We start from the raw sequence: 26,367 nt of genomic DNA, 5'->3' as shown, positions 1-26,367 counted from the left end.
GAAATGGAGAACAAAGAGAAGGTAAGAGAGCACAGAGTCTGTAACCCAAGTAAAGGAGTGTTGGTGTTTCCCAGGGGCAGGACCTTCCGCCTGTGTTCACCAGAGGGACACGTGGAAAATGGGCACCAACGTGTCTACTTTGAGCGTGTTCTTACTTGACTGCTTTCGTTTTCCCAGTGAGTTACAAAGCAGGAGCACTCTCACAGTGGAGAGGGCTGGGCAGGTTGTACATGTAAAATAGTCATTTTGGAAAGTGAGAAAGTGAACAGTTAGAGAACCTTTTAGGATTGCAGGACATTGTTGAGTGACTATGCATTTATGGTAAAAGCAGTCAGCAATTTTATATCTCTTTTCTTGAACAAAGTTGAATTATAGGTTGCTTGTAAGCTATCGAATTTTGAAAACAATGTTCAAATATCACAGTGTTTAATAAAATTTCTAATAATGATTTCTAATTATTATTTCGTACCCCAAGAAAGGAAGGAGCAAGTAAATAATAACATGATCAGAAGGAAAGTTAAGTATTAGGATAGAATAAATTAGAATTTATATAATTTAGAGGTGACCAAATCAGTCAAAATTTATGAGCATGTCCTCAGGTGATGATAAAAAAGTTAGAATTAGTTACCACATATAACAATAATAATTTTTTCTTGGCTATAACTTCAGCATTGTGGTTCTTGAGAAACACTGTCTTAAACCTAACCCATGGCCCAGTAACTTATTTATCAGGAGTATTTACTAATATGATTTGTATTTATGTGCTTTTCTTCCCAGTATGGACCAGTATTTACAGTTTTTGCTATGGGAACTCGAATGACCTTTGTTACTGAAGAAGAGGGCATTAATGTGTTCCTAAAATCCAAAGAAGTAGATTTTGAACTTGCGGTGCAAACTCCGGTCTATCGCACAGGTAAAGAATTTTTTCCTATAGTTCATTTGAAACACAACATTGAAATCTAAGAGTAGTTTTAGGTAACAGTTACATTCTTACCCCTTTATCAAGAATGATGAGGCCCCATTAGTTTACTCTTTAGAATCGGGATAGAAGGAGAAAAGTATATGATGAGTTTGGTCATTGAAAAGCAAATTGTTGGCAGCTTTAATACAGTTAGGTCTTACTTAGACAAGTGAAAAAGATGAGGTTAGCTCCCTGATATTTTCTTTGGAAAATATTTGGAATATGTATCCTGTTATAGCTCCCACAATGTGGCTAACTCTTCTGCTACTGTGTATGTAATGTTCTTCAGGCTGTAGCTCTTGGCTTGATCACGTTTTGCTGCTCTGCTCCCTGAAAGTAGAATTCCACTGCTTAGTAAGCCCTGTAGTAATGGCATTTCCTGACATATTCCATAGGGCTGTTAAGGTAAGTGGTGTCCTTTCACCAACTCTTTATCCTTAGGGACTGCTGGACTATACTGGTCAGCATGCTCCCTGGGTGACTCTACCTTTGTTTCTTCCCTGGTCACAAACATGCATGCTGAGGCTGTTTGTCCTCCCGAGAATGCAGGGCTGGTTCATTTTGTGTTTGGTTCTTTTCTGTTTTCACCATGTCTGTGCTTGCTTCTACTGTCAATGGTTTTTCCCCCCTCTTTGTTTCCCTTTTTGCTTCTTTCTTAGGTTCCTTTTCATGTGGCTTCTCTCTCTCTCTCTCTCTCCCCCATCTCCCTTGCCATTAAGGGAAAAGAAAGTTTGTTTCAAAAGCTCTCAGTGATCAATAGAATGATGATTTCCTCTTTTTTTTTTTTTTTATGAAAATCACATGTGGGTTACATTTTGTGACTATTTAGTACTTCTTGCTATTTGGACTATGGAATTCCAGATCAAAGAATATAAATATTTTGAAATCTCTTGATCTGTAAATCCTTTGGAAATATATGCCAACTTTCTCTCCTGTCAGGTATATGGAAGTGATCAAGATTTTTATATCTGCCCCTCATGGGGGCTTTCATGTTTAAATATTTCTATTTAACAAATGAAATATGTTAACATTTACCTTTGAGCCAGCTTCCCATTCCTTCCATGTGTTTCTCTACCACAGAGATGAATGCTCCAGAGTATCTAAAAATTACTTTTTAAAGATGTTATTTATTTATCTTTAGAGAGCAGAAGGGAGAAAGAGAGGGAGAGAAACATCAATATGTGGTTGTCTCTTGTGCACACCCTACTGGGGACCTGGCCTGCAACCCAGGCATGTGCCCTGACTGGGAGTCGAACCAGCGACCCTTTGGTTCTCAGGCTGGCACTCAATCCACTGAGCCACTCCAGCCAGGGCTAAAAATTATTTTTAATTGATCTACATAAATTGTAATCTATACATAATAGGATGATGAAATACAAAACTAAAAATTAGTTTTTGAAAAGTTACTTTAAAGAAAATAAAATAAGATTAAATAAACATATAAAGAAATAGTGAGTTAAAAAACTCACTCATACTCTCACTACCTCAATTCAACAGCAAGTGTGTATTGTAGAAGAAGCGTGAATGCTAATATAAAGGAAATAGTGGGGCCAAAGGAATTAATGGGGTTAGGAAGGGACTCCTGGTGGAAGTAATATTCAAGAAGATGCTTGAAAGAAGAATGGAAATTAGCAGAAGAAACTTAGGCTTTGGGATTGTGAGGGTGGGGATGAGGTTGGTCAAGTAGAAAATGTTCTGAGCAGATAGGAAAGCTCATGAAAATACTGGGATATATAAAAGGATGTGTGTTTTCAATATACCTGAAATACAGATTTGGAGGGGGAAGGGGCTAGAAATATCACCAGAGAGCCAGAAAGTTGGTAGAAAGCTAATGTTTTCTTGGTAGAAAGAAAACATTTTAGCATGAAAATAAAATCACTAGAACTGTGGTTTCCAGAGGTCCTCTTAATCATTCACTAACAGATTATCCCTTAAACTAAATTATTCTGCACACTTTTACTGTCTCACAATATAAGCTGAATCTTTACCTGGTTTTATTTGCAGGGGGTTACTTTATGTATTCGTTGAACTTGGGCTATATTCAATACTGATGGAATTATAGTAGAGTTATATTGACTGTTTTAAGGAGTTGGTGCTTCTTTTAAAAATAGTTTTCTTGTTTATAGCATCAATTCCAAAGAATATCTTTTTAGCACTGCATGAAAAACTTTATGTCCTGATGAAAGGGAAAATAGGGATTTTCAATCTATGTCAATTCACTGAACAACTAACAGAAGAATTACATGAACAGCTCAAGAACCTAGGCACTCATGGTTCAAGGGACCTGAACATCTTAGTAAGGTAAGATGCATTGGTATTATTTCATCTTGTTCTTTGGAATAAAACAATTCGAAGCCCATACATCGGACTTAAGAAGTTATCTGGTGGATTAGTGAAGTCCAGCTGATTAGGCAATTAAGAAATTATGTTAATACTTTAAATTGTAATTAATGGCCAAGTTTTCAGTTTAGCACTCCAATTTTATGGTGAGCAAAGAAGCCAACACATTTTAATACACTGACAGTAATTTCTTGTTAGTCATTCCATACAATTGTGTGTGCTCTGTGGGTTTACCTCCTAGAATTGCCATGCATCCATCAGAATTTTGATAAAAAGTTCAGTGCAGTTTGTGATTATTGTAACAAGTGGACATTGAGAGGACAAGGGAGAGGATAGAGTCATCAAGTAGACGACGAGGGACCAGAAGATGTTTGCGAGACATGAAAAGCTGACTGAGGCAAAGTCAATGTGGGCCTCACTCAGACTGGCAGAGGGGAGGTGCTGAAAGGCCAGGGAGTTAGGAAGGGGCAGTGGGTAGCCAGGCAGCATGCCAGCTATGTTTTAAAGCTTTCTGGCAAAGGTAAGGTCTGGGCATGGGAACCATGACAGAAATTCCCTACCTGCATATGGAGGTGTGAGGAATTGAAGCTGCCTTAGGTAGTTGTCCATCTCAGTGGGATTCTGGGGTGCTGAATGCAGGATTGAACAGTTTAGACTCATAAAACAGAACAACATTTAATGGTTTGTTAGCAGTTTAGAAAGGGAAAAAGAAGCAACAAAGACAACCAACCAACTAAACTTCTGGCCTGCCCGGTATCTACAACAAAACAGCAAATTCTCAGATATCTTTGCAACTTTAGAGAAAGTAAATAAAATTGAAATAAATAGTACTTAGTGTTACCAAGCTAGCACATATTAGCAACCATTGATATTCTTTTACCCAAGGATGCCGCAGTAATCATTTTATTCACTTATGGTAAAACTTCATTATATACACTATATTTCAATATGCAATAGTTCCCATTTGCAGGATCCTGTGAGACATTAGACAATTTGGTGAGTAATATTACCTTTGATCCTTTGGTTATTTTTCACTGCTATATAAGGGCATGGGCTGTATCTTAGTTATTATTTGCTAAATAAATGCTTGTTGAAATTGCATTGAACCAATTTACTTTCGTGTATCTCACGTTTGTCAGGATCTGAGAATGCTTGCTTAGAAAGCATTTTAAATTTTCAGATAAATAAGACTACAATTTCAGTCATCCCTAAGTCATCTTGACAACTATAGGCAAACATTAAAATCTGTTAAAGGTGACTTTCTCTCCCCACCCAAGAAATCTGTCGTGTACTATGTCTATTCCCTATCTGTAGCTATTAAATAATTCCCTCTTTCGTATCCTGATTATTTTCTTCTCCTTTGGTCATTGGGTCTGACGTTTTATGTTTCTCTATAGGCATCTCCTTTATCCAGTCAGTGTGAATATCCTCTTTAAAAAAGGTTTGTTTCCCACAAACAAGAGGCAAATCATGGAGTTCCATCAGCATTTTCAAGTTTATGATGAAGGCTTTGAGCATGGATCCCAGATGCCAGAATGTTTTCTAAGGTAGAAGTTGTTTCCTATAATTAATTCATTGACCAAACTCCTCCTAGCAATTCATAGGTCTCTCATTTCTCTGTTCTAAGTAGATATAACAACAGTTTAAGTGGAAGAGAGAGAACTACATCCCATGACCAGTGTGTTTTTGAAGGAGGAACAGAAGACATACCCATGCTTTCTTTTTTTTGTTTTACAAATTTCAGGAGCAAAAACGAGAGAGAGAGAGAATATGAACATGAATATTAGAATGAAATGAAGAACTTATTTTGAGGCCTTTTATCTTACTTGCAGCTTTTATCTTACTTACTTATTTACTTACTTAGCTTTCGGTCATTGCTACAGCGTTGGCCTTTGTTAAATTGTCAAGTGTGGCTAGTCTCAGAACCAGACATTGTTGCCCTTCTTCTCTCTGAGGCAAAAGTAGGTGCGGTCAAGTGCATTTCTCTTGGTGGGCCCAGATAAATGTTTATAAAAGGGCTTGAATGCAAAGTAACCCATGGTTTTTTGTTTCTTGGCAGTTGGTATGCAATGATTAGTGGTCAGAAAAGCTTAAAAACATTATAGCTAGTTTGCTATGCCTGGCTTAGTCTGGCGTTGGGTCCCTGGGCCAGTTTTCAGCAACAACGCCCAGAGTAAAAGTAGACCAAGCAGATTCTGGGTACTATTTTCTTCTTGGATGTCAGTCATACAGGAACTCAAACATTTGTTTGTAAAAGGCACTAAAATTGCCCCCTCTCAGTTTTCTTGTGGAATAATAAGTCTGAGGGCAGCCCTTTCATGAAATTCTAGCTCAAGATGAAAAGTTTGGAGAAATAATTCTAATTCCATAGCCATCTCCCACTTCACTCTGTGACTTGTTACTCCTGAAGTGCTTTCAAATTAATTTTTACACATACTGTTTTTTTCTCACCTAGAAACTGGTCAAAATCCAAAAGGTGGTTTCTAGCATTTTTTGAGAAAAACATTCCAGATATAAAAACATACAAATCTGAAAAAGATAATTCCATGGTAAGTATACCTTTTTTTTTTCTAAAATACATGAGTTGAGGACATTATCTAACTATGATTGTTAAATATATATATATTTTCGCTACCATTCAGGAGATTAGATACCATTTTTGTGCCAAGCATTGTTGTTAGACATATTTACGTACATTATTTTATTTTTACAGACTTGCAGTAGCAAGGTAGGTATTAATTCTGTTCTATAGAAAAAACACCTGAGCCTACGGTCCACTGAACAAAACAGAATTCTAAGGTTCTTTATTTATTCACATATTATACAGTTGTCTGTGTCAAAGGTAACAGGTAGGAGTTACTTTTGGCAAAGCAAGCAAGGAGAATAAAGCTCTACAAAATGGATTTCATTTTTTTTTTAATTTTTAAAAAAATTTTTTAAAAGATTTTATTTATTTTTATTTTTTTAAAGATTTTATTTATTTATTTTTAGAGAGGGGAGGGAGAAAGAGAAACATCAATGTGCAGTTGCTGGGGGTCATGGCCTGCAACCCAGGCATGTACCCTGACTGGGAATCAAACCTGCGACACTTGGGTTTGCAGCCCACACTCAATCCACTGAGCTATGCCAGCCAGGCCTGGATTTCATTCTTTTTTAAAAAAATAATTTTAATTGTTGCTCTATTACAGTTGTCCCCATTTTCCCCCCATTGCTCTCCCCGGCCCTACTCACCCCCCTCTCCCACATCCAATCTTCCTCCCTGACCCCATTGTCCTTGTCCATGAGTCTTTTATACCTGTTCTTTGACTTGACCCTTGCCTTTCTTCCCCTGTTATTCCCCTCCCTCCTTCCTTCTGGTCACTGTCAGTTTGTTCTTTATTTCAATGTTTCTGGGTCTGTTTTGCTTGCTTGTTTATTTTGTTGATTAGGCTCCACTTATAGGTGAGATCATATGGTATTTCTCTTTCACCACTTGGTCTGTTTCACTTAGCATAATGCTCTCCAGTTCCATCCATGCTGTCACAAAGGGTAGGAGCTCCTTTCTTTCTGCTGCATAGTATTCCATTGTGTAAATGTACCAGTTTTTCATTCTTTTTAAAATTTTATTTTATTTTTTATCTTTAGAGGGATGGGAAGGGGAGGAGAGAGAGAAACATCAATGTGTGGTTGCCTCTTGTGTGCCTCCTATTGGAGACCTGGCCCACAACCCAGGCATGTGCCCTGACTGGGAATCCAACCAGCGACCCTTTGGTTCACAGGCTGGCGCTCAATCTACTGAGCCACACCAGCCAGGGCCACAGTTTTTCGTTCTTGGTGCCACTAGTTGTTTCTCTCTTCAAACGCAAGGGGGTTGTATGGTATAATTTTAATGCTAGGCACTAGGAATCAGTGTCTTAATTGTCCTAGATCTGTGGTTCTTTAAGTGTGGTCCCAGACCAGTGGTGCCACCATCATCTGGAAACCATGCAGTCAAAAACTGGAGTGGAGCCTAGCCATGTGTGGTTTAGTAAGTCTTCCAGGTGGTTCCAGTGCTTGCTCATGAATGGTCCTCAGCCCTGGCTGCTCACTAGAATCTCTGAGAGCTGTTGAGAACGACCTGATTCTCCAGACCCATCCTCAGACACTGAGATTAATTTGGTATGAATGCCTGGGCCCAAATCTGGTCCCCAGCTGTAGGACCTTGGGTATGAAACCGAATCTCTTGGCCTCAGCTTGGTTACCTACCTCAGAGTGGTGGGGATTAAATGAGCTATGTTTGTAAAGCACTTAGGACATAGTAAGGGCTACCTGAAAATTGATCACTGTCATTATCATTAAAAAAAAAAAACTTCAGATCTTCTAGTATTTAAAGATCAAATCAAAAAGGTTTTGTTTGTTTTTCGTCAGTAGAGCCAGTGTTACCACAAACAACTCTGCTTCACTCTGTAGTGGAAGACAGCTTTAGGAAACAAAGGAAAGCTTGAATGTTCAGGCATCTTCCTTCTGAATCAAGGGAATAGAAAGCTGTACTGGAAGGGCCTGCATTGACAAACTGTGTTTCAGCTAATGATTCTGTTTCATAAGCAGACCCAGACAAACGTTTTGTTTGCATTGTTTTCCAGGATTTAGGGGTAAAGCCATGTGCATGTAAAAACTACACTCAGATCCAGAATTTATGGACCTAGCAAAAGGGTTTTGAATGCCTCAGCTAAAACTCCTATTTTCTTACTCTGAAGAAACTAGGCTTTTTAAATCATAGCTGCTTGAACTCCCTATATGAATCAAGACAGATTTTGAGCTTTGCTGAAGCTCATCCAGTGTTTAAGACTTTGGGACAGAACTCAGTGTGAACATTCATGGGCAGTTTAACTTCATTTTGGTATGTTTTGTTTCTGTTTCCCTCCAGAAGTTTTCTGTTTTGATACCCACATTTTTTTAAAATGTGGGCTAAGAATTAATAAAAGATTCTGCTGTATTCTGCATAAGTAGATTTCAGCGGCCTACTTAAGCCAAAGACTGAAAGAAGTTTTTGTTTTTGTTTTTAATATTATACACCCGTTTGTTACATCATGAATATCAAGTGTGGTGATTTCTTCCATGCGAGTCTAGATACATATTAAACAAGTATTTCCATTCACAGAATAGCATATCAAAAGAATGAAATACACCTATAGGATTTTTCAAGAGATATAAACTTTGTGTTGTAACAGTTTCCATTGTAAGTATGATAAAAACCAGCTTTAAATGAAATTTATGCTTAAACTATTTTCAGTTCTGCTAATTCATTATTATAAAATACAGTAATCATAAGGCATTGCTAATATTTATGGGTTGCTTACTCTGGGCCAGGCATAGTGTGACACATTTCACAAATTAATTACTCATTTATTTTTCACAACTACTTTTATACCCAGAAAACTGGGGATTATTAAAACCAGAAAGCTGGGGCTTAGAGTGGTGAATCACTCTAAGCTTTTGAGCATTACGCGCCTTAGTAAGTAACAGCAACTGTCTCTCATTACATATATATTTTTGATAGTGATTTAGTAGTTATTTTCTGTGTTGTAGCATCTGGAGCAGAACTCCTGCGTCACGGTACAGTGCAGTTCTCTTAGCCCCTCACGCACGAGAGGCACAACTGTGCCTCCAGCGGGGAAGCGGAGGTGCAGCTGAGTTGTGGGGCCTGGAGTCAGTGCCAGGTTCACAGGGTCTGAATCTCAGCCCTGCTGTCTACCAGAGATATGTCCCTGGCAAAGTCCCCTGGGTTAGTTATACTTCAGTTTCCTCAAATGTAAAATGGTGAAGATAATAGTATTTCCTTCCTGGAGCTGGGTGAGGATAGAATGGATTAAATACTCGTAAAGCACCTAAAACAGTACTTGCCTTACCAAGCAGCCACCAGACATTAGCCTGTTACTTCTATCACCTAAACCTGAGTTATTTAAGATTCTAAGTGCACAGGTAACTTAATGAAGATGTTATAGTGTCTGAATTTCTTCCTCACGATAGGGATCAGGCATAGGCAAATCTGGGGAAACTTTTCAATGAAGAAAATACCTTTATGGTATTTGTGTGATGGCCCGAGAGTAACTATAGCAGGTAAACTTTGATGGGGCCATAATCTGACCTGGCACCATTCAAGTTAAAAGTCAGGTTTCTGCGTGGTTTTAGAGAATTACAGTGTTTATGAGGCACTGGCTGGGCTGCTTTCTCTCCCACATTGTGCAGCCCAAGAATCTGCATGGCGGATGGGGGCAGGGTTTTCTCCTGAATGCTTCAGAGATCTGTGTTCCTTTTCCTAAGAATAGAGGTTTATTTAATTTTTTTAATAACATTTGTCAAAATGGTAACTCATTTAATTCTCACAACAATCCTATTTTATAGATGAGGAAACTGGGACACAAGGAAGTTAAAGTCACTTGTTCAAGGTTATCCAGTTCTTAAAAAACTAAGCCAAGTTCTAGTTCTACGTGCAAAAATATTGGAAATTGCCATTTGGTCCTAACAATGAGTAAAAATCTGAACAGACTAAATAATCAACAACTCTTCTTGGGTGCATAGGAGAGGGAGGATACAGGGCAAACCACTGTCCCTGCGGATACCCAATATTTTGTTGATTTTTGCATCTGTGTTTATGAGAGATATGGGTCTGTATTTTTCTTATAATGTCTTTGTCTGGTTTTGGTATTAAGGTAATGCCAGCCTCATAGAATGAGTTAGGAAGTACTCCCTTCATTTCTATTCTCTGAAGGAGATTGTAGAGAATTGGTATAATTTTATTTTTAAATGTTTCATAGAATTTACCAGTGAACCCATTTGGGCTTGGTGCTTTCAGTTTTGGAAAGTTATTACTTATGGATTCAATTTCTTTAATAGCTATGGGCCTAATTAGATCATCTGTTTCTTCTCGTCAGAGTTTTGGCAGATTGTGTCTTTCCAGGAAGCAGTCCATTTCATCTAGATTACCACATTTGTGGGCAAGGAGTTGTTGAAAGTACTCCTTTATTATCTTTTAATTTTCATGGGCTCTATAATGATGTCCCCTCTTTCATTTCTGACATTAGTAATTTGTATTGTTTCTCTTTTTTTTTTTTTCTCTCTCTCTCTGAGCCTGGCTGGAGGCTTGTTGATTTGTTGATCTTTTTAAAGAACAGCTTTTGATTTCATTGACTTTCTCTATTGATTTCCTGTTTTCAGTTTCATTGATTTCTGCTTGGTTTTTCCTTTCGTCTGCCTACTTTGGGTTTATTTCTCTAAATGACTTTAGAACTTTCTTCTTTTCTATTATATCCATCAATGGTATAAATTTCCTTGTAAGAAATTCATATAGAGTATTTTCACTGCCCTAAAAATCCTCTGTGCTCTGCCTATTCATTCTTGGCTATAAAACACACCTTAATACATTTGAAAAAATAGAGGTCGTATAATACTTCCAGAACACAGTGTAACTAAACTGGAAATCAGTAACAGAAAGAAAAATACCCAAACATGTGGAGATTAAACAATATACTAAATTACTCATGGGTCAAAGAAGAAATTTTAGGAAAAATTAAAAGTATTTTTGAAGAAATGAAAATGAAAACACAACCTACCAAATTTGGGGATGTAGCAAAAGCAGTGCACATAGCAACTTTGTTCATAATTGTCGAAACTTGGAAGTAACCAAGGTACCTTTCAGTATGTGAGTGGTTGTAATGACAGATATATGTCATTACAGCTCTGTCCAAACCCATAGAGTGTACACCACCAAGCGTGACATAAGGCCTCCTTGGTGAAGAGCGTAGTACGCTGCTGAGTGATGCTGATGATGGGGAAGGCTGTGCCTTGTGTGGGGTAAGGGTGATGGGGAAACTCTGTACCTTCCTCTCAGTCTTACTGTGAACCTAAACACAAAGCCTAAAAAAAAAAAAACTAAGGCAGATTTTGAAGCAATTATGGTGAGGGAGTTGAGCTCTGGAATCCCTACTCCTAATTAATGTAGGAGGAGTAAGTATGTGAATCCCTTAGCATGCCTCGAACTGCAAACCTGGAAGTGGCAGAAATAATACCTATTGGATTAACGAAAAAGGTGTGGTCTTTTGTTGGGGAATATCAATCTCTGTCACATAGCTGTGGTTTGACAATATTTATTTCTTTTAAACAGACACTAATGCAGGCTTTGCTGGATGTCATAGAGACAGAAACAAATGAGCAAAGTCCAAATTACGGGCTTCTACTACTTTGGGCTTCTTTGTCCAATGCTGTCCCTGTAAGTATATTAGTGAGGTAAGGGTTACATTTCTGCCTATGCACTTTCAATCCCCCCGCCCTTTTCTTTTTTTTTACTTACAGGGAAGAAAAAGACTGCAATGGAGTTGTTTGTGAGATAGAAAAAGAAAATAATATCCAATGTAATCAGATAAAATCACAGAGGAGGCAAAGCAGAGATCTGCAGGGATCCTGTGTCTGAAATGTCACAGGTGAAGGGAGCAGTTTGCATGCTGGAGTCAGTTGTGACAACACATGGAGCACTTTCTCTGCCAGGCAGTGTGCCTAGTGTCAGTGCTGCAGAGATGAGTAAGGCTGGACCCCTACCTTTTATTGGGGAGAGAGTAAGTAATTGAATAGTTTCAGAGAGAATTGGGCTTGAATCCAGATGTCCCTGTCACAGCTGTAGAATCTCACGAAGGTAATTAAAACTCTGAGCCTCCATTTCCTTATCGGCGAAAAGGGGATAAGGAAACTCCTAGTAAGGTCCTTGAACGTGGGCACTTATTCACAGTGACTCTCATTTCTCTGCAAGGTTGTTGTGAGGATTTGAGATAAGCCCGTCTGATACCTGGTGCACATGAGCCCTTCATCTTCCCCTGTCGCTTCTTCCCCTTCTGTGCCCCATTCTCTTTGTGTGACCTGGCATCTCCATCCTGTAAGGCTTCCACACGAATGCAGCTGATGACACTGGAACTCATGATACTTCTAAAGAGACTGGAGACTTTGTAACTTTTTTAAAAAGCTGTCATGAACTAGATTAAAGCCTTGAGATTTATCTGCCACTTCATGTTTGATGCGTACCAGCTTCCTGTGTCAGGAGGATTTCACGTTAACCTGAGATACACTTACAGTATCTAAGAAATTAAAGGGCGGACTTTTTCATCTATTTGTTTTCTACTTAACAGGAACATTCAAGTTATCTCTAATGATAAACTTGAGCATTTTTTTCATTTTCTGCTAACAAAGAGAAATAAGATGTGTATTATTTTATATCTCTTTTCTCTTATGCAGGTCAGGGTTGTTAAAGGCTTTCTAAATACTAATATTCTAGTTTCCTTTAACCTGATTTCAGACTTATTGGGTAAAGAGCAGAAATAGAAATTCCAGCCTTTCTGCCCAAATGTATATCAACTACTAAAATATATAAAATAGTTTAATCCTTTCCCCCTTTTTATGTCCCACTAATACTAATCTCCAATCTTTCTTTACATAATTTTCTTGGAAACTAATTAAGCAATAGCAAAATTTAAAAAATAGCAAAATTAAAAAGCAAACATCAAAACAACTCCCAAAGCAGCAACAGAACAGTCACTCCTGTCACAGGATTAATTTTCAAGATCCCGTTAAAAAGGCCCCCCAGAAGAAAAGGACACAAAGCCCCATTGATCTGACACAGGGTAAGTCAGTTCTTTGGAATTTGTTCCTGGCACTGGTTTGAAAGGATTTAAATCATTAAATTCAGAAAGGAAGTATCTGATTAGTCAAAGTTCCATCCCGCTGACTCATTGGCACTTCCAAGAGGCAGCTGGTGGGTGGGCAGGGACCCTGGAGAGGCTTTAGGTCAGGTCCAAAGCCGAATCCCAGTGCTGGGTGACAGTGGGCCAATTGTTTAACCTCTCTGAGCCTCAGAGTCCTCATCTATAACATAGGGTTAATGATATCTACTTCAAAGGATGGTGGGGAGGATTATACTGGGAACAAATGGAAAGTGGCTAACAGTCCATGGCACAAAATAGGTGCTCAGTAAAGGTTAGCTTTCTTCTCTTACAAAAGTAAAGCCATGGTTTCAGTCAGTCATTGTTTCCCCTGGACCACTCGTAATGAACTTCCCTGGTTTCCAAAACTTGACCACACCAGGGTAGGAGCAGTCACTGCTGTCCCGGTTTCTGCGACCACCCATCACTGCCCAGGATGCTGCTGAAAATCCTGCCAGAAGTGTAGGTGGTGGGGCTGACATTTCTTGGTACCCACATCACACTCGTAGCTTTTTTCCTCTGTGCTCTGCCTCAAGGCCCATGGGACTCAGAGTTCAAGCTTCAGAGAGGCTTGGTGCAGGCTGCTGGGAGGCTCTGTTACCACCTCGGGTGGACTGGCCCCAGAGAGTAACCATGACTTATGAAATTGTTTCTCTGTTAACACCACTTCCAAGTTCCCAGAAATTTTTGACTGCCAAATAAACTTTTTAAGGACATTTTTGCATCTAATCTCAAAACTGACATTTTCCCTTTTTTATCTGCTTCCCTGAAGCTCTTTCTAAACACTGTCACTGGTGGCCCTCAGGCCCTGACCCACACCCTCCCACCCTCAGCTCCCACGGCATTTGTCGTCTGTGCCACCCAGTTCCTCTCTACTTGGCTCTTTTTTCATCTCATACCCCCAACTGGAGGCGGAAGTTCTTCGGGCAGGAATTATGTCTTATACAGACTTGTGTTTGCCATGATCAGTCAAAGACTCTCTAATACATTATAGAGACTCCATCAATGTTTGTTAAATCTTTTCTGTGTCAATGAATGAATAAATAATGCTGAAGAGCACACTCAGTGCACCCTCTATGACACACAGCAAGGCACAGCTTTTCCGTCTCCTCTCACCTTGGTTCTTGCCTCTCCCAAACAACGGAAGGGCATGGTAGCAGCTGCTTCCGAAGTTCACTGAGACATGTGGCCCTTCCCCTTTTTGCCAGCCTTCACCATGGACTTGACCAATTGGGCCAATGTTAATTGGTACTTTTTGGAGCACTTTTTAAGTCCTTTCCTACATATGGGTGAACAAAGACTTCAAGGTCACTTCTTCTTGTTTGTTGATTCAGTGTTGCTTATAAGCATCTTACTTTTTACTCTCTTTTCTTTTTAACAAGTGTAGTTTTCTAAAGTAGAAAATAAAGATTTTAGAAGCAAAATCTGTTTTTAAAAAGCATTAAAATGATAACTAGCCCATTATATAGCTATAGTTTAGTCAGATTCCTTGTGTTTGTTATAAAAATAAGTATTATCCAAATTTAGTGAATCTCTAAAACTAATGAAGCCCATAAAACTTTAGACCCCTCTTTTGCGTAACTGAAAATCTATGTATGGTCACTAAGATTTTCCCCCCAACATGATCTCTGACTCTTTAAATGAGGTGAATTGCATGTGGAGTCATTAATGATTAATTACAGCAAGTCAGTACTTCTATCTATAGAAAATAGTAGAAAGGGCCTGAATGGGGAGCTCCCAGAGCATCTTACCTCTACTGTAAAAATATACTAGATGATATCTAGCGTAATTTTTTCTGAATATGGAAAATGCTGCAGAAAGCAGGCCTCTGATTGTAGTGGCTTGGGTTTACCACAATTATTTCCTCACTGTCTGTTCATGTCACAGAGAGGAAGACACTAAAGCAGCACTGAACTTGGCTGCCCTAAAGCAATACCTTCACACAATTGCTTTTCCTGTTTTGACCACAGAGGGGAGTACTGGTACCAAAAGTTACTTTGCAGAAGGGACAAGAAGACAAGGATGTGTTGTCTGAGTCATTTTAGGGCTAGTTTTCCCAGATGAAATTTCTTTCATAATACATGTTGTCTCACCAAAAAAAAAAAAGAAAGAAAGAAAGAAAACAAAGTTCAAGCTTCTTTTAATGATTTTATATAGGTTTCCTTTATTGTGAAATCTAAAAAGAGAAGTAAAAACACTTACCTGAGTAAGGGAAAGCTAATTTTTGAAATGCATTTTATTTTATAATATTACAGTGAGGAGAGATCAGAAGTACTTGACTTTGGTGTAGAGAGGGAACGGGCAAGCGCACTGCATTCAGTAACGCCCCGTGGACCTCTGAGCACCTTCTCATGTTCAACAGGGCGTGGAAAGACCCTGTTTTTGTTTTGAGTACTCTCAGAATTTGGTTCATGAGAGTTTAGGTGTAGTTTCTACGACTTATTTAAAATTTCCATGTTTCATTTGCAGAATATATGATTTGAAAATTGGTTTGTATTTCAAGGAAATTAAATCTTGAAAAATATTTTTGTTTTGGATTTGGATTAACATTCATGAGTGGCATAATTTCTTATTCCTAAATATTTACTGTATGCCTATGTGATATTTTATATTGTGTATTAGTAAAAATATCTTACTTTTTGCATTTTTAGTGAATATAGATTAATCTATATAAATAATATAGTGAAACCATAGTGAGAATAAAATCATAAATTGGACCTCTTAGAGATAAATAACATCTCTTGTTCATAACATCTACCTGTTTTCAAAAATGCTCTTTACTAACATGCTTTTAAGTTTAATTTAAATACTCTCATTTCTTTTAAATGTTTGAGCCTATTACTAAGTATGCTTTTGCTTACTTTCAAATAAAGTTGTATTTGTTGATATGTGTTTTTTTTTTAAGATTGTATTTTGGACACTTGGATTTGTCCTCTCTCAACCCAATATCCACAAGACCATTATGGAAGGCATATCATCTGTGTTTGGCATACCAGGTACTAAACTGAATTAAATTACATAGTTGAAGAGACATCTAATAATGTGTGCTTGTTACATGTCTTAGGAAAATTCAAATGTCCATAATTCTGTAGAAATTCAATATAGTCCAAAATTGAACATACCGGTAATTTGTTGTTTTAGGATATACATGGATCAGGCAAAGTCCTAGAATTTAATTACTGTCAAGGGTTTTAGAGGTCATCTTGCCTAACTCCTTTGTTTTCCAAATGATGACAAATGCTGGGGAGATGGTGACTTGCCTAACTTCCCAACATAAACATAAATATTTAATGTGCAAGGCTTTTTCTGCTAAGCTCTTGGCCCCTTACCTCAACTGAGCTACAAGTCCATAGTTTTGGAATTCAGGATTTTCCACATTTCATAAAAGCAATATAGTCCAAGCCCTGGCTGGTGTAACTCAGTGGATTGAGTGCGGGCTGTGAACCAAAGTGTCACAGGTTCGATTCCCAGTCAGGGTACATGCCTGGGTTGCAGGCCATGACTCCCAGCAACCGCACATTGATGTTTCTCTCTCTCTCTCTTTCCCCCTCCCTCCCCTCTCTAAAAATAAATAAATAAAATCCTTTAACAAAAGTAATATGGTCCATATTGTGTATACTATGTAACAGTACTAATGGAGTAGGGAACATTTTACCACCAAAGGAATTATTTTTAAAGTTACCATTGTTAGAGATTTTGTGGGATAAAACCACAGATAAGGATTGTTGCCTTTCCCTTTCTGGTTCAGATTTTAAGCTCCTTCCTTGTCATTTGTTTTAAAAAGCAGAGGTAACCTTAAACAAAGCGGGATAAACTACTTGCCTATTCAGCATAATTTGACCTGTTTTGGGAGTAGATTTTTTGAAAACTTTAATTAATATGTCAAATTATGTATTTTTATTTTGGGGGAGTGAAGAAAACAATATAATAGTAGGGCAAAAAGTATGATGACAGTGAACACTTACCTTTCCCCACTTCATGATTGCTGAAAACATTTTATTTGAATTTTTTTTATTTATTTTCAAGTGCTTCTTACTTAGTTAAACCAAAAAGTGAATTGGCTAGACCAACATGAATATCTGAGCCATACTGTTCTGAGCCTTGAGTGTAGATGAGCAGATGCCTGGTCTCACCTCATAGAAATGGTGAGCATTAGAACCACTGAGTACCGACAATGCTAACAAGTCGATGTGGGGCACTGTGGTGCATCTGGGAGAAGACTGCCTTTGTGGAGCTCACATCTTCAAAGCTAATGGGAATGTGTGTGCCTGCGTGTCTACAAATGACAAGAGTGAGCGCATCCTTGATTGTCACAAAGTCTCCCTTACCATTCCCTTTCTAGAGCCTTCTGATGGAGAGCTTCACAAATTCTTGCTCTTTAGAAAATAATAAGGTACAGATGGGAGCTGTGGAAATAATGTGGGAAATCTATCTGGCTGGAAGACCACAAGTATTACTTTAATCTAAATTTCTACAATGTTTGAATCTTGAGCTTTTTAACACAGTTTTAATGGAGAAAGAGAAAATGTTTTCTCTTTCTCTTTGTTCTGGTTTATTTTTAAAACCTATTGTTCTCTTTTGGCAGAAAATTGCTCCTTCAAATTGTAGTACCAGTGTAATAACTATGTTTATATCAGTGCTTTCAGTATATAAGACTTGTAGAATTGAAAAAAGTTTATAAAAAGTATGTCAACCATTTCTTGCCATGATTCTACAGAAGCAATTCAGGTCATTGCAGGGAGTAGCTCAGGAATTTAGATGTTGTGAGAGGACACCACAGATCTTTGAAGGGTGATATGACGAAGATATCCATGTGTCCGTCTGCACAAGAATCCTGTCAAAGAAGAGCATTAGAGTGCATGGAACAAAAATCTGAGTCAGTATGGCAATTTTCCCATTTTCATGTCCTTTTCTTTTTTGTTTTTTAAAGATTCTATTTATTTATTTTTAGAGAGAGGAGAAGGGAGGGAGAAAGAGAGGGAGAGAGGTATTAATGTGTGGTTGCCTCTCACGTGCCCCCTACTGGCAACTTGGCCTGCAACCCAGGCATGTGCCCTGGCTGGAAATTGAACCGGCAACCCTTTGGTTTGCAGGCCCCCGCTCAATCCACTGAGCTACACCAGCCAAGGCTTTATGCTCTTTTACAAGATTATGATTCCTTCTTGGAGAATCTCTGTAAATTTCCAATTCTGCATCTCTCTGGCTTCAAAACTCACTCCTAGAGCCCATCACAGACACTTTGCCCAACTTACTTATAAAACGAATTTAAGGGTAAAGACTACTATTGAATATTTGATCTTTTGTGTCTGGTTTCTTTCACTTAACATAATGTTTTATATCATGATGTTTAAGAAATTAATTTTCATATGTTGAACCATCCACATATTCCTGTGATAAATCCTACTTAGTCATGGTGAATAATCCATAAAGCATAATTTTTATATATGCGTATTTTTGGATTCAGTTTGCTAGCATTTTGTTGAGGAATTGTACATTGACATTAATAAGGGATATTAGTCTAGCTCTGGGCTGGTGGCTCAGTTGGTTGGGCATCTTACTGCAAAGGTCACCAGTTCAATTCCCAGTTAGAACACATGCCTGGGTTGCAGTTTTGGTGCCCAGTTGGGGCACATACAAGAGGCAACAGATTGATGTTTCTCTCTCATGTTGATGTTCCTCTCCTCTTTCTCCCTTTCTTTTGCTGTGTCTAAAAACAAGTAAATAAAATCTTTTAAAAAATAAGGGTTATTAGTCTATAGTTTTCTTGTGATATCTTGGTCTAGTTTTGGTATTAGGATAATTCCAGCTTTACAGAATGATTTCAGAAATGTTCCCTACTCTTCTATCTTTTGTTAGAGTTTTGAAGGATTGATGTTAATTTTTCATGAACCATATGGTAGAATCACCAGTGAAGTAATTTTGTCTAGAAATTTTCTTGTTGAGAGGTTTTCTTTTTTGTTGTTGTTTTTTAAATTTGATTTCTCCATTTATTACAGGACTACTCAGATCATCTATTTCTTCTTGTGTGAGTTTTGTACCTTTTTAGGAATTTGCCTATTGAATGTAGGTTATTTAACTTGTCAGCATACAATCATTCAGTGCATTCCCCATAATCCATTTTTATTTCTGTTAGATCACAAGGAGAACGTCTCCATTTTCATTTTGGTAATTTGTACCCTTTCTTTTTCTTTTCTTTTTTCCTTGGTCAGTGTAGCTAAAGAGTTGCTAATATTGTTTACACAGAACTTACTTTTGGTTTTGTTGAGTTTGTTTGATTTTAGTTTTTCTATTGATATTCTAGTTTCTATTTAATTTATTTCTGTTCTAATCCTTATTATTTATAATTTCTATCTCTGTATTGATACTCTCTACTTAGTTCTTTGATGTGATTTCTTTAGGTCTTTGAATATATTTAAAATATCTGAAGTCTTTTTTTAGGAAGCTCAACATTTGGGTTTCTTCAGGGATAGTTTCTATTGGCTGCTTTTTTCCCCTCAGTGAATGGTCTATACTTTCTTGTTTCATGTCTTATTTCATACTATTTTATGCCTTGTAATTTTTTGCTGAAACTACATAGTTTTAATATTACAATGTGGCAACTCTGGAAATTAGATTCTCAGGATTTGTTTTTGCTGCTTACTATTGTTCTTCAGTGACTTTTTAAAACTAATTCTGTAACATTTGTGTTTTTTATCATGTGTGGCCACTTAATGTCTCTGCTTTGTTAGTTTCATGGAATGGTTGGACAGAGATCCCTTTACTCTGGGAACCAACATGTCTCCCAGTCCTTGCCAATGGGTTCTGTGTGCATGCTGCAGCACACCTTGAACGCTCCACCAGGCAGTGACAGCTCTGCCTTAGCTTTCACTTCCTGCTTGCACATAACCTCAAAGCCAGCCTTTGGTGAGGACCTCATCTGATTTTTTCTGGGTATGAGTAAAGCCCTGGGCATTTATTCAGTACTGACCTTAGTGTTCAATATTTCTAGGAATGCAATAAGCCTCTTCAAAGCCCATAGGGCATCTCATTTTCTAGCTTTTTAATGATTTTGTTTGACTTGTTGTTTGTCCCAACTGTTACCTATTGCCTCAGGTAGCTGCCAGATTAAACAGTTAATCTTTCAAGTTTTCAGCCATTGCACCCGAGGAAAGACTACCCCACTGAGAGATCCAAATCAGGTCAGATCAAGACAATCTTGCAAGTGGGATTTTCCAGGGAACTGTCAGGCAGCTCAAATAGTGAGAATTTTCTAGGAATGAGGCTTTGGAGGAGTTCCAACTATTGTACCCCCTCTGGTGGCTGTTGGGCTACTGATTGCAATATGACTGCGGGCTGTGGGTCTCCAGGGTTACTGGGGAGCTGTGAGAGGGGGATGGCACAGGGCAAATTAAAATGTCATTAAGCTTGCTGTTTTTACCAAGAACCAGCCACATTTCTTGGATAAACACTCCCTGAATTGCTGGAAGCCTCTGGTTAATTTTCAGAGTTCTGAAAAGGTTGAGTCTGACCATTTTTTCCAGATTTCTCATTGGTTTTAAAGAGCGAGTTCTTGGAGTCCTTACTCTGTCATTTTCGCTGACATCACCCTGAGCCATACATTTTAAAATTTCTTTTAGAAAACCTCCCAGATTCATGTGAATTAACCCTTCATTCATCTGTTCACTTATTTGGCCCTCAAATATCTTTTGAGTGCCCTGTATGTCAAGGCACTGTGTGAAATTCCAGGGCTAGGGGGTGGTGAGGTGGGGTGCATGATGCTGTCAAGGAAGCTCATGAAGTTCTTTTTGTAACACTGAAAGCAGGCAGGGAAGTGTCCAGAGGTTGTTAGGAGAGAAAATGGAATGTTTATATTGTTTCTTTGGAGATGTGTACCTGCTGGTGAATTCTGTAGTTTTTCAATGCCTGGAACTTTTCCTTGTTCTTGTTCATCATTCGGTCAACTTGGATGCCATTTTCTGAGGTGGGACTTTTAGAGTTACCCTACCCTTTCGCTAACTCTGCCCTTTGTAATTCTCTCACTCATCTCATTTCTTATTTCACAGATGATATTTATTTATTAGTATATTTATTTATTTATCCTATGCCTCCTTCACCAGAACATAATCTCTCCAACAACAGGAACACTGTCTGTCTTGGTCTCCATAGCTTAGACCCCCCCAAAATTACTCAACAAAAATTTTCTGAATGGATTTAATGAGCAAATATAAGACTAATATCTTAAGAGATGAGTGTCTTGGTCTAGCTTTCATTTGCAGCTGTGTCACCCATCCCATGAAACAGTGTATAGGAAGTAAGTGTTTTATGTAAAGAAGTATTTGACAATTTTCTGCAATTAATATTTGAGTTAGCAGAACCCTGGTCTCAGATAATATCTGATCACTAATTTGAGATGCTGAGTAGTTTCAAGACCAAGAATCCCTATGAATGGTAATGAACGCTAACATTGCCCTAGGGCTTTGAATTCTATAAAGCACTTTTTTGCCTAACATTTTACTTTATTCCTTGATCTTAGGTACAGTCTACATTATCATATAGAGAATGCGATAAAGAATTCTTTGCTCTTTACAGAATTTTGTAATACTATTCCTGGTAATAGTCATTTAGCTTTAACTTTTAATTTGTAAATCACAACTTTTTTACAAGATTTTATTTATTTACTTTTAGAGAGAGGGGATGGGAAGGAGAGAGGGAAGGAAACATCAATGTGTGGTTGCCTCTTACACACCCCATAGTGGGGACCTGGCCCACAACCTAGACACGTACTCTGGCTGGGAATTGAACCAGCGACCCTTTGGTTTGCAGGTCGGCACTCAATCCACTGAGCCACACCAGCCAGGGCAAATTTGTGAATTACAACATATTATTTCAATAGCCTGTCATAGCCTCAAAAAACAGTGCAAGAACTGAGGTCAGATTTCCTGCGTTTAAATTCAGTCTGAGACACCTACTAATGGTATATCCTTGTTTAAGTTACCACATTCTTTTTTTAAAAAAATAGTTTTCTTAAATGGGGATGGTGTCAATCTATAATCTTTTTTAAAAAAATACTTTATTTATTTATTTTTAGAGAGAGGTGTTGTGTGGGTCACCGGCCAGCAGTGATCACGGAACACTGCGGATGGCTTGACAAAAAACACGCGAGAAAAAACATGCACAGAGACAAACTAGTTTCTGTGGAGAAGTAGGGACGAAATGGCCACCCCCCCTAGTGGGGAGCGCGCTGATTTACCATCCATACCTGCTTTTATTGGGCTCATTTTGCATAATAATTCAGGTAAAGTACAGTACTCATTAGGGGGAAGTAAGGAACCATAGAAAACAAAGAAGTCTGAGGGTCTATTTTGAGTCGGGGTAAAAGAGCTGTAAGACTTTGAGGAACAAACTAACTTCCTCCTTGGACCCCTCTCATTCAACTGAGAGCATTCTAAACAAAGAAGGTTTCACAGTAATTTACATATTCTTTCTTAGGCCTGATCACCCGGAGAATCTGCCCTTTTCAGCACAGAGCTGCACCACCCTGTCATTGTTTCAGGCTTAGGTGGAGCAAGGGAACTAAGGCAACCAAGAGATAAGGAGATTTTCTCCCAGACGATGGGAACTCAGGCTATGTCAAAGCTGAGGAGCAAGGGTCCATCACCCCCTTTTGCTGCAGCCCCCCAGGTCCTTCTTTTGGGGGGCCTCCCAAAGTGATCGTGCCTGTCTTAGGTCATTCCCCCCTTGGGGAATCTTACCCGTCTTTGGCTAACCGACCAAGCTTTTTGGGGTTCAGTTATGAATAAAGCAGCAGAAGCAGCATTCCTGCCAGGGAGATAAGCTTTTGTCTCCTTGCTGGCTTACGGTTCCAAGGGCGTTCCCTTAGCCTTAGCCTAGGTGGGGGTTTCAGCCTCTGATACCAGTCAGGGCGGTTCCCAACAGAGAGGGGAAGGGAGGGAGAAAGACGGGAAGAAACATCAATGTATGGTTGTCTCTCGTGTGCCCCCTACTGGGGACCTAGCCTGCAACTTAGGTATGTGCCCTGACTGGGAATTGAACCAGTGACCCTTTGGTTTGCAGGCCGGCATTCAGTCCACTGAGCCACACCAGCCAGTGTAAGTTACCAAATTTTTTAAGCCTATTTTCTGTTTGAGATAATGGCAAAATAAGAATGCCTACCTCATGGAATTATTAGGAGATATAGCAAATATATCATAGATAGCACAGTGCCCATTTTATAAATATTAACTATGCTCAAACTGATATAACCATATCAGTTATATGAAAATTTGTAGCCTTCCCGTATCATGAAATGAGTAACTATTACTACTTCAGATTTTCTCCTTCCAAATATTCATCATTGTTTTTTGAAATAATACTTTTAAAAATATTTACAGCAATAAGAAAATCACTTGTATATAAATTGGCTATCTTGAAAAGAGGCTGAAGTACAGCAGAAATATAGCATGAGGCTACTTATATCTATTATTATCCTAAGGGATAGAAACAGTAGCAATGAGAATAGCTAATACTCATACAGCCTTTGCTGAGTACCAGGCCCTATACTAAGTGCTTTTCTTCCTGACTCAATCTTTGAATCATCCCTTCTAAATGATATTCTTTATCCTCATTTTAAACATGAGGAAAATGAAGTACCAATTAGGTAACTTACTTAAGACTACACAGCTAATAAATGGTAGAGCCATGATTTGAACCAGAGTTTGTCTGGCTCTAGAGTTGATAATACAAATCAACAAATCTTGTGAAATTTTGCTCGGAATGTCTGAAGATGCTTAGATCCAATTTCTAGTTTAATTCCATTTCTAATTGCTTACATATTAAGCTCTGTAAACCATAGCCCTAGCTATCCATGTGTACTCAGAAAATCTCCCCGGGGTTCTGTTCTCCTGCCTGGGCCTGATGCCCCGGCCTTGGGGTTCTGACCCCCCTTTGGCTGCAGAGTCACCACCTAACTAAGGTACTAACAGTTGACTACTCTCTAAAAGCACCCTTTATTTTCTTTGTTATGTGTGACATTTGTAATACTAAATGTGAGTTAATTTTGATACTTTTGTAAGACTGCATTTGTAAGTAAGCTGATAGATTAGAAAAAATGTTTTCTAAAATATATACCTCATTTTTGGTTTACAAAGTATGATTACCATCTTTATAACCCAACTGTTTTCTAAAACAATATGGTGTGACTGTCAGGACAACAAAACTTACCCAAACAGAATAATGGCGATGATACTAAACACCATAGAAGAGATCCGATTTATGGTCACATGTAGAATCACCCTCACTTACTGCACACCAATGTGTTCTTCTGACCAAGGCCACCTGGGCATTGGACCCCTGCCTCTCTAATGACCTCTGACCCTGTGTCCTCTTCATCCTGAGTCCCTTGGTGGCTTCAGCCTCTCTTCCCCTACTAGTTCTTCTCCCTTCTTCTGTCAGATCTCAGTGCTGAGCAGCATCCAGTGGCTTTGCATCTCACTCAGAATAAAATCTAAAGCCTTCATGTAGCCTTGAAGGCAATTGTCCTCTCAACAATCTCTCTGGCACCCTTTTCCTTTTCTATTTCACCCCAGCCACCTTCACTCATTCATTTAGCAAACATTTATTGATTGTCTATTATGTGTCAGGAACTGTTTCAGGAGTTTGGGATATACAAAAAAAAAACAAACCCACCAAAGATTACTTCCCTTGTGGTGTTTACAGTCTTGTAAAGGGAGACACATAATTAACAATAAACATGATACATAAGGAAACTTCAAAAGTATTAAATGGTATAAATGCTGTGTAAAAAACCCCAGCAGAGTAGGGAGGATCAAGAGTGCCAAGAATGGGGGCAGGTGGTAGCATTAAGTAGTTAGATCTGGCCTTATCGGCAAGGTGAGATTTGAGCAAGGACTGGAAGATGATTAGGAGTGAGACAAGCAGATACCTAGGGAAGAGCAGGTTGGGATCACGTATGTAGATGTGGCCTTGTTGACGGGAGAGACCTGGTTCTTCTTGCTGATGCATGTAAAGAATTACATATCAGCAAATCTAGTAGTATGTAATGAGTTTATTAGTGGCTCGCTTCCATGGAAGAGAACAGGACTGGGTAGAGTAGGGGTTGAAAGGCAAAGTTTCAGGGCAGAGCAGGATGAGAAAAGCAAGAGAGGCTGGAAACCAGGCTCTCAGGCTACCCAGTGGCAAGTCCCTGGGTAGCCTGAGGCTGGGTGGCCGGAGGCCCTATGGCCCAAGAGCCAACAGCACCCTGGGCCCCCAACCGAGAGAGAGCAACTCCTTTGTTCTCAGGACTTATATAGTTGAGGGGATGGGAGGGAAAAAAGTTATATATTGATTAACAGATAAATGTGGCGCCAGCTTTCCTGGGGGTTTGCTAGCCCAAATTCTTATGTTGCTCCGGGTCCCATTTGGTCATCTTGCTGTAAAACAAATATGTACAGTTAATTAAAATTGGGGCACTTTCCAAAGTTATTTATGGGCACTTTCTGTAAGCATCAGAGACTCCCTCGTAAAACAGATAGTGACCAGAGGTAGGCAATTAACCAAAGTTGTTTTATGGGCTCTTTCTTTGGACACCGGGGACCCTCTCCCACATTCAGGCCTTGGGATGAAAGCACAGTTTCAAGGCTTTCTTTCCCAGATAGTGGAAATGTTAAAATTTCAAGGACTTTCTTTCTTTCTTGCTAATATAGTGTTTCTTGTGATATTGGAACACCTGGCAAGATTATCAGACTAGGCTCAGGACTGCTGAGTTAGCATGTGAGACTTGTCTCCTTCCTCCTCTCTGCCTCGGTTTACGATTTATTCCACCTAATTGGTAAAAGGCGTTTCCTGGCAACCAGGGTGCTAAATGCTGGCCAGTGACAGTATTGCAGTCTCAGAGTTCTTCCTATGCTGTCTCCTGCTTCAGCCTCACTGTGCCCTCTCAGAATTCTCTGAGATCATCACCATAATGGCATTTCTGCAGCATTGTTTTCCAAAGAATGTGAGCCTACTTCTAAATAACCCGAGTTAACATATTTGGAGAGAATATACAAAGGGACGATGTGGTGGTGTCTACCTGTAGAAGAGACTTTCTCCTTCTCTGAACAAGCACATCCCCTAGTGTCCTTCCTAGTGTCCACCATAAGAGCCAGCCAGTTCATGGCTTTCAGACTTCCATTGTACCTGACCTCCGCGCCCTGCAGATGTCTCCAGTGTAAAATGTCCACTGCACATTGATCACAACAGAAATAAGGGTAGATGTGTCTTCTCTGGCTCTCCCACCCCCTCTGACCATCCTTGGTGATCATGCCCCACCCCCTTCATGGCTCCATTTACTTTCCCAGTGGCTGGGTTTTGTCACTTCTGTTTTTTCACATTGTTCACTCT

At 38.9% G+C, this 26,367-nt stretch overlaps 1 protein-coding gene across 3 annotated transcripts in view; it reads left to right on the top strand.

Moving 5' to 3' along the window:
* Positions 1 to 26,367, top strand: part of LOC114494322 (24-hydroxycholesterol 7-alpha-hydroxylase) — an 82,045-nt gene that overhangs the window by 7,422 nt on the left and 48,256 nt on the right. For 2 of the 3 annotated variants that reach the window (XR_004902758.1, XM_028509349.2), the window contains exons 2-7: positions 778 to 913; positions 3,088 to 3,262; positions 4,699 to 4,848; positions 5,757 to 5,850; positions 11,424 to 11,528; positions 15,911 to 16,001. Coding sequence is in view for 1 of the 3 variants with exons in the window: in XM_028509349.2 (XP_028365150.1) it covers positions 778 to 913; positions 3,088 to 3,262; positions 4,699 to 4,848; positions 5,757 to 5,850; positions 11,424 to 11,528; positions 15,911 to 16,001 (751 nt within the window). In the remaining 2 variants the exon portion in view is untranslated. Of the gene's footprint in view, positions 1 to 777; positions 914 to 3,087; positions 3,263 to 4,698; positions 4,849 to 5,756; positions 5,851 to 11,423; positions 11,546 to 15,910; positions 16,002 to 26,367 lie in introns of all 3 variants that reach the window. The other variant, XR_004902759.1, reaches the window with a different exon arrangement.

Source organism: Phyllostomus discolor, chromosome 4 (genome assembly GCF_004126475.2).
Source record: "Phyllostomus discolor isolate MPI-MPIP mPhyDis1 chromosome 4, mPhyDis1.pri.v3, whole genome shotgun sequence".
Lineage (NCBI taxonomy): Eukaryota > Metazoa > Chordata > Mammalia > Chiroptera > Phyllostomidae > Phyllostomus > Phyllostomus discolor.
The sequence above is the reverse complement of the archived record's forward strand: the minus strand, read 5'-3'. Positions and strand labels throughout refer to the sequence as shown.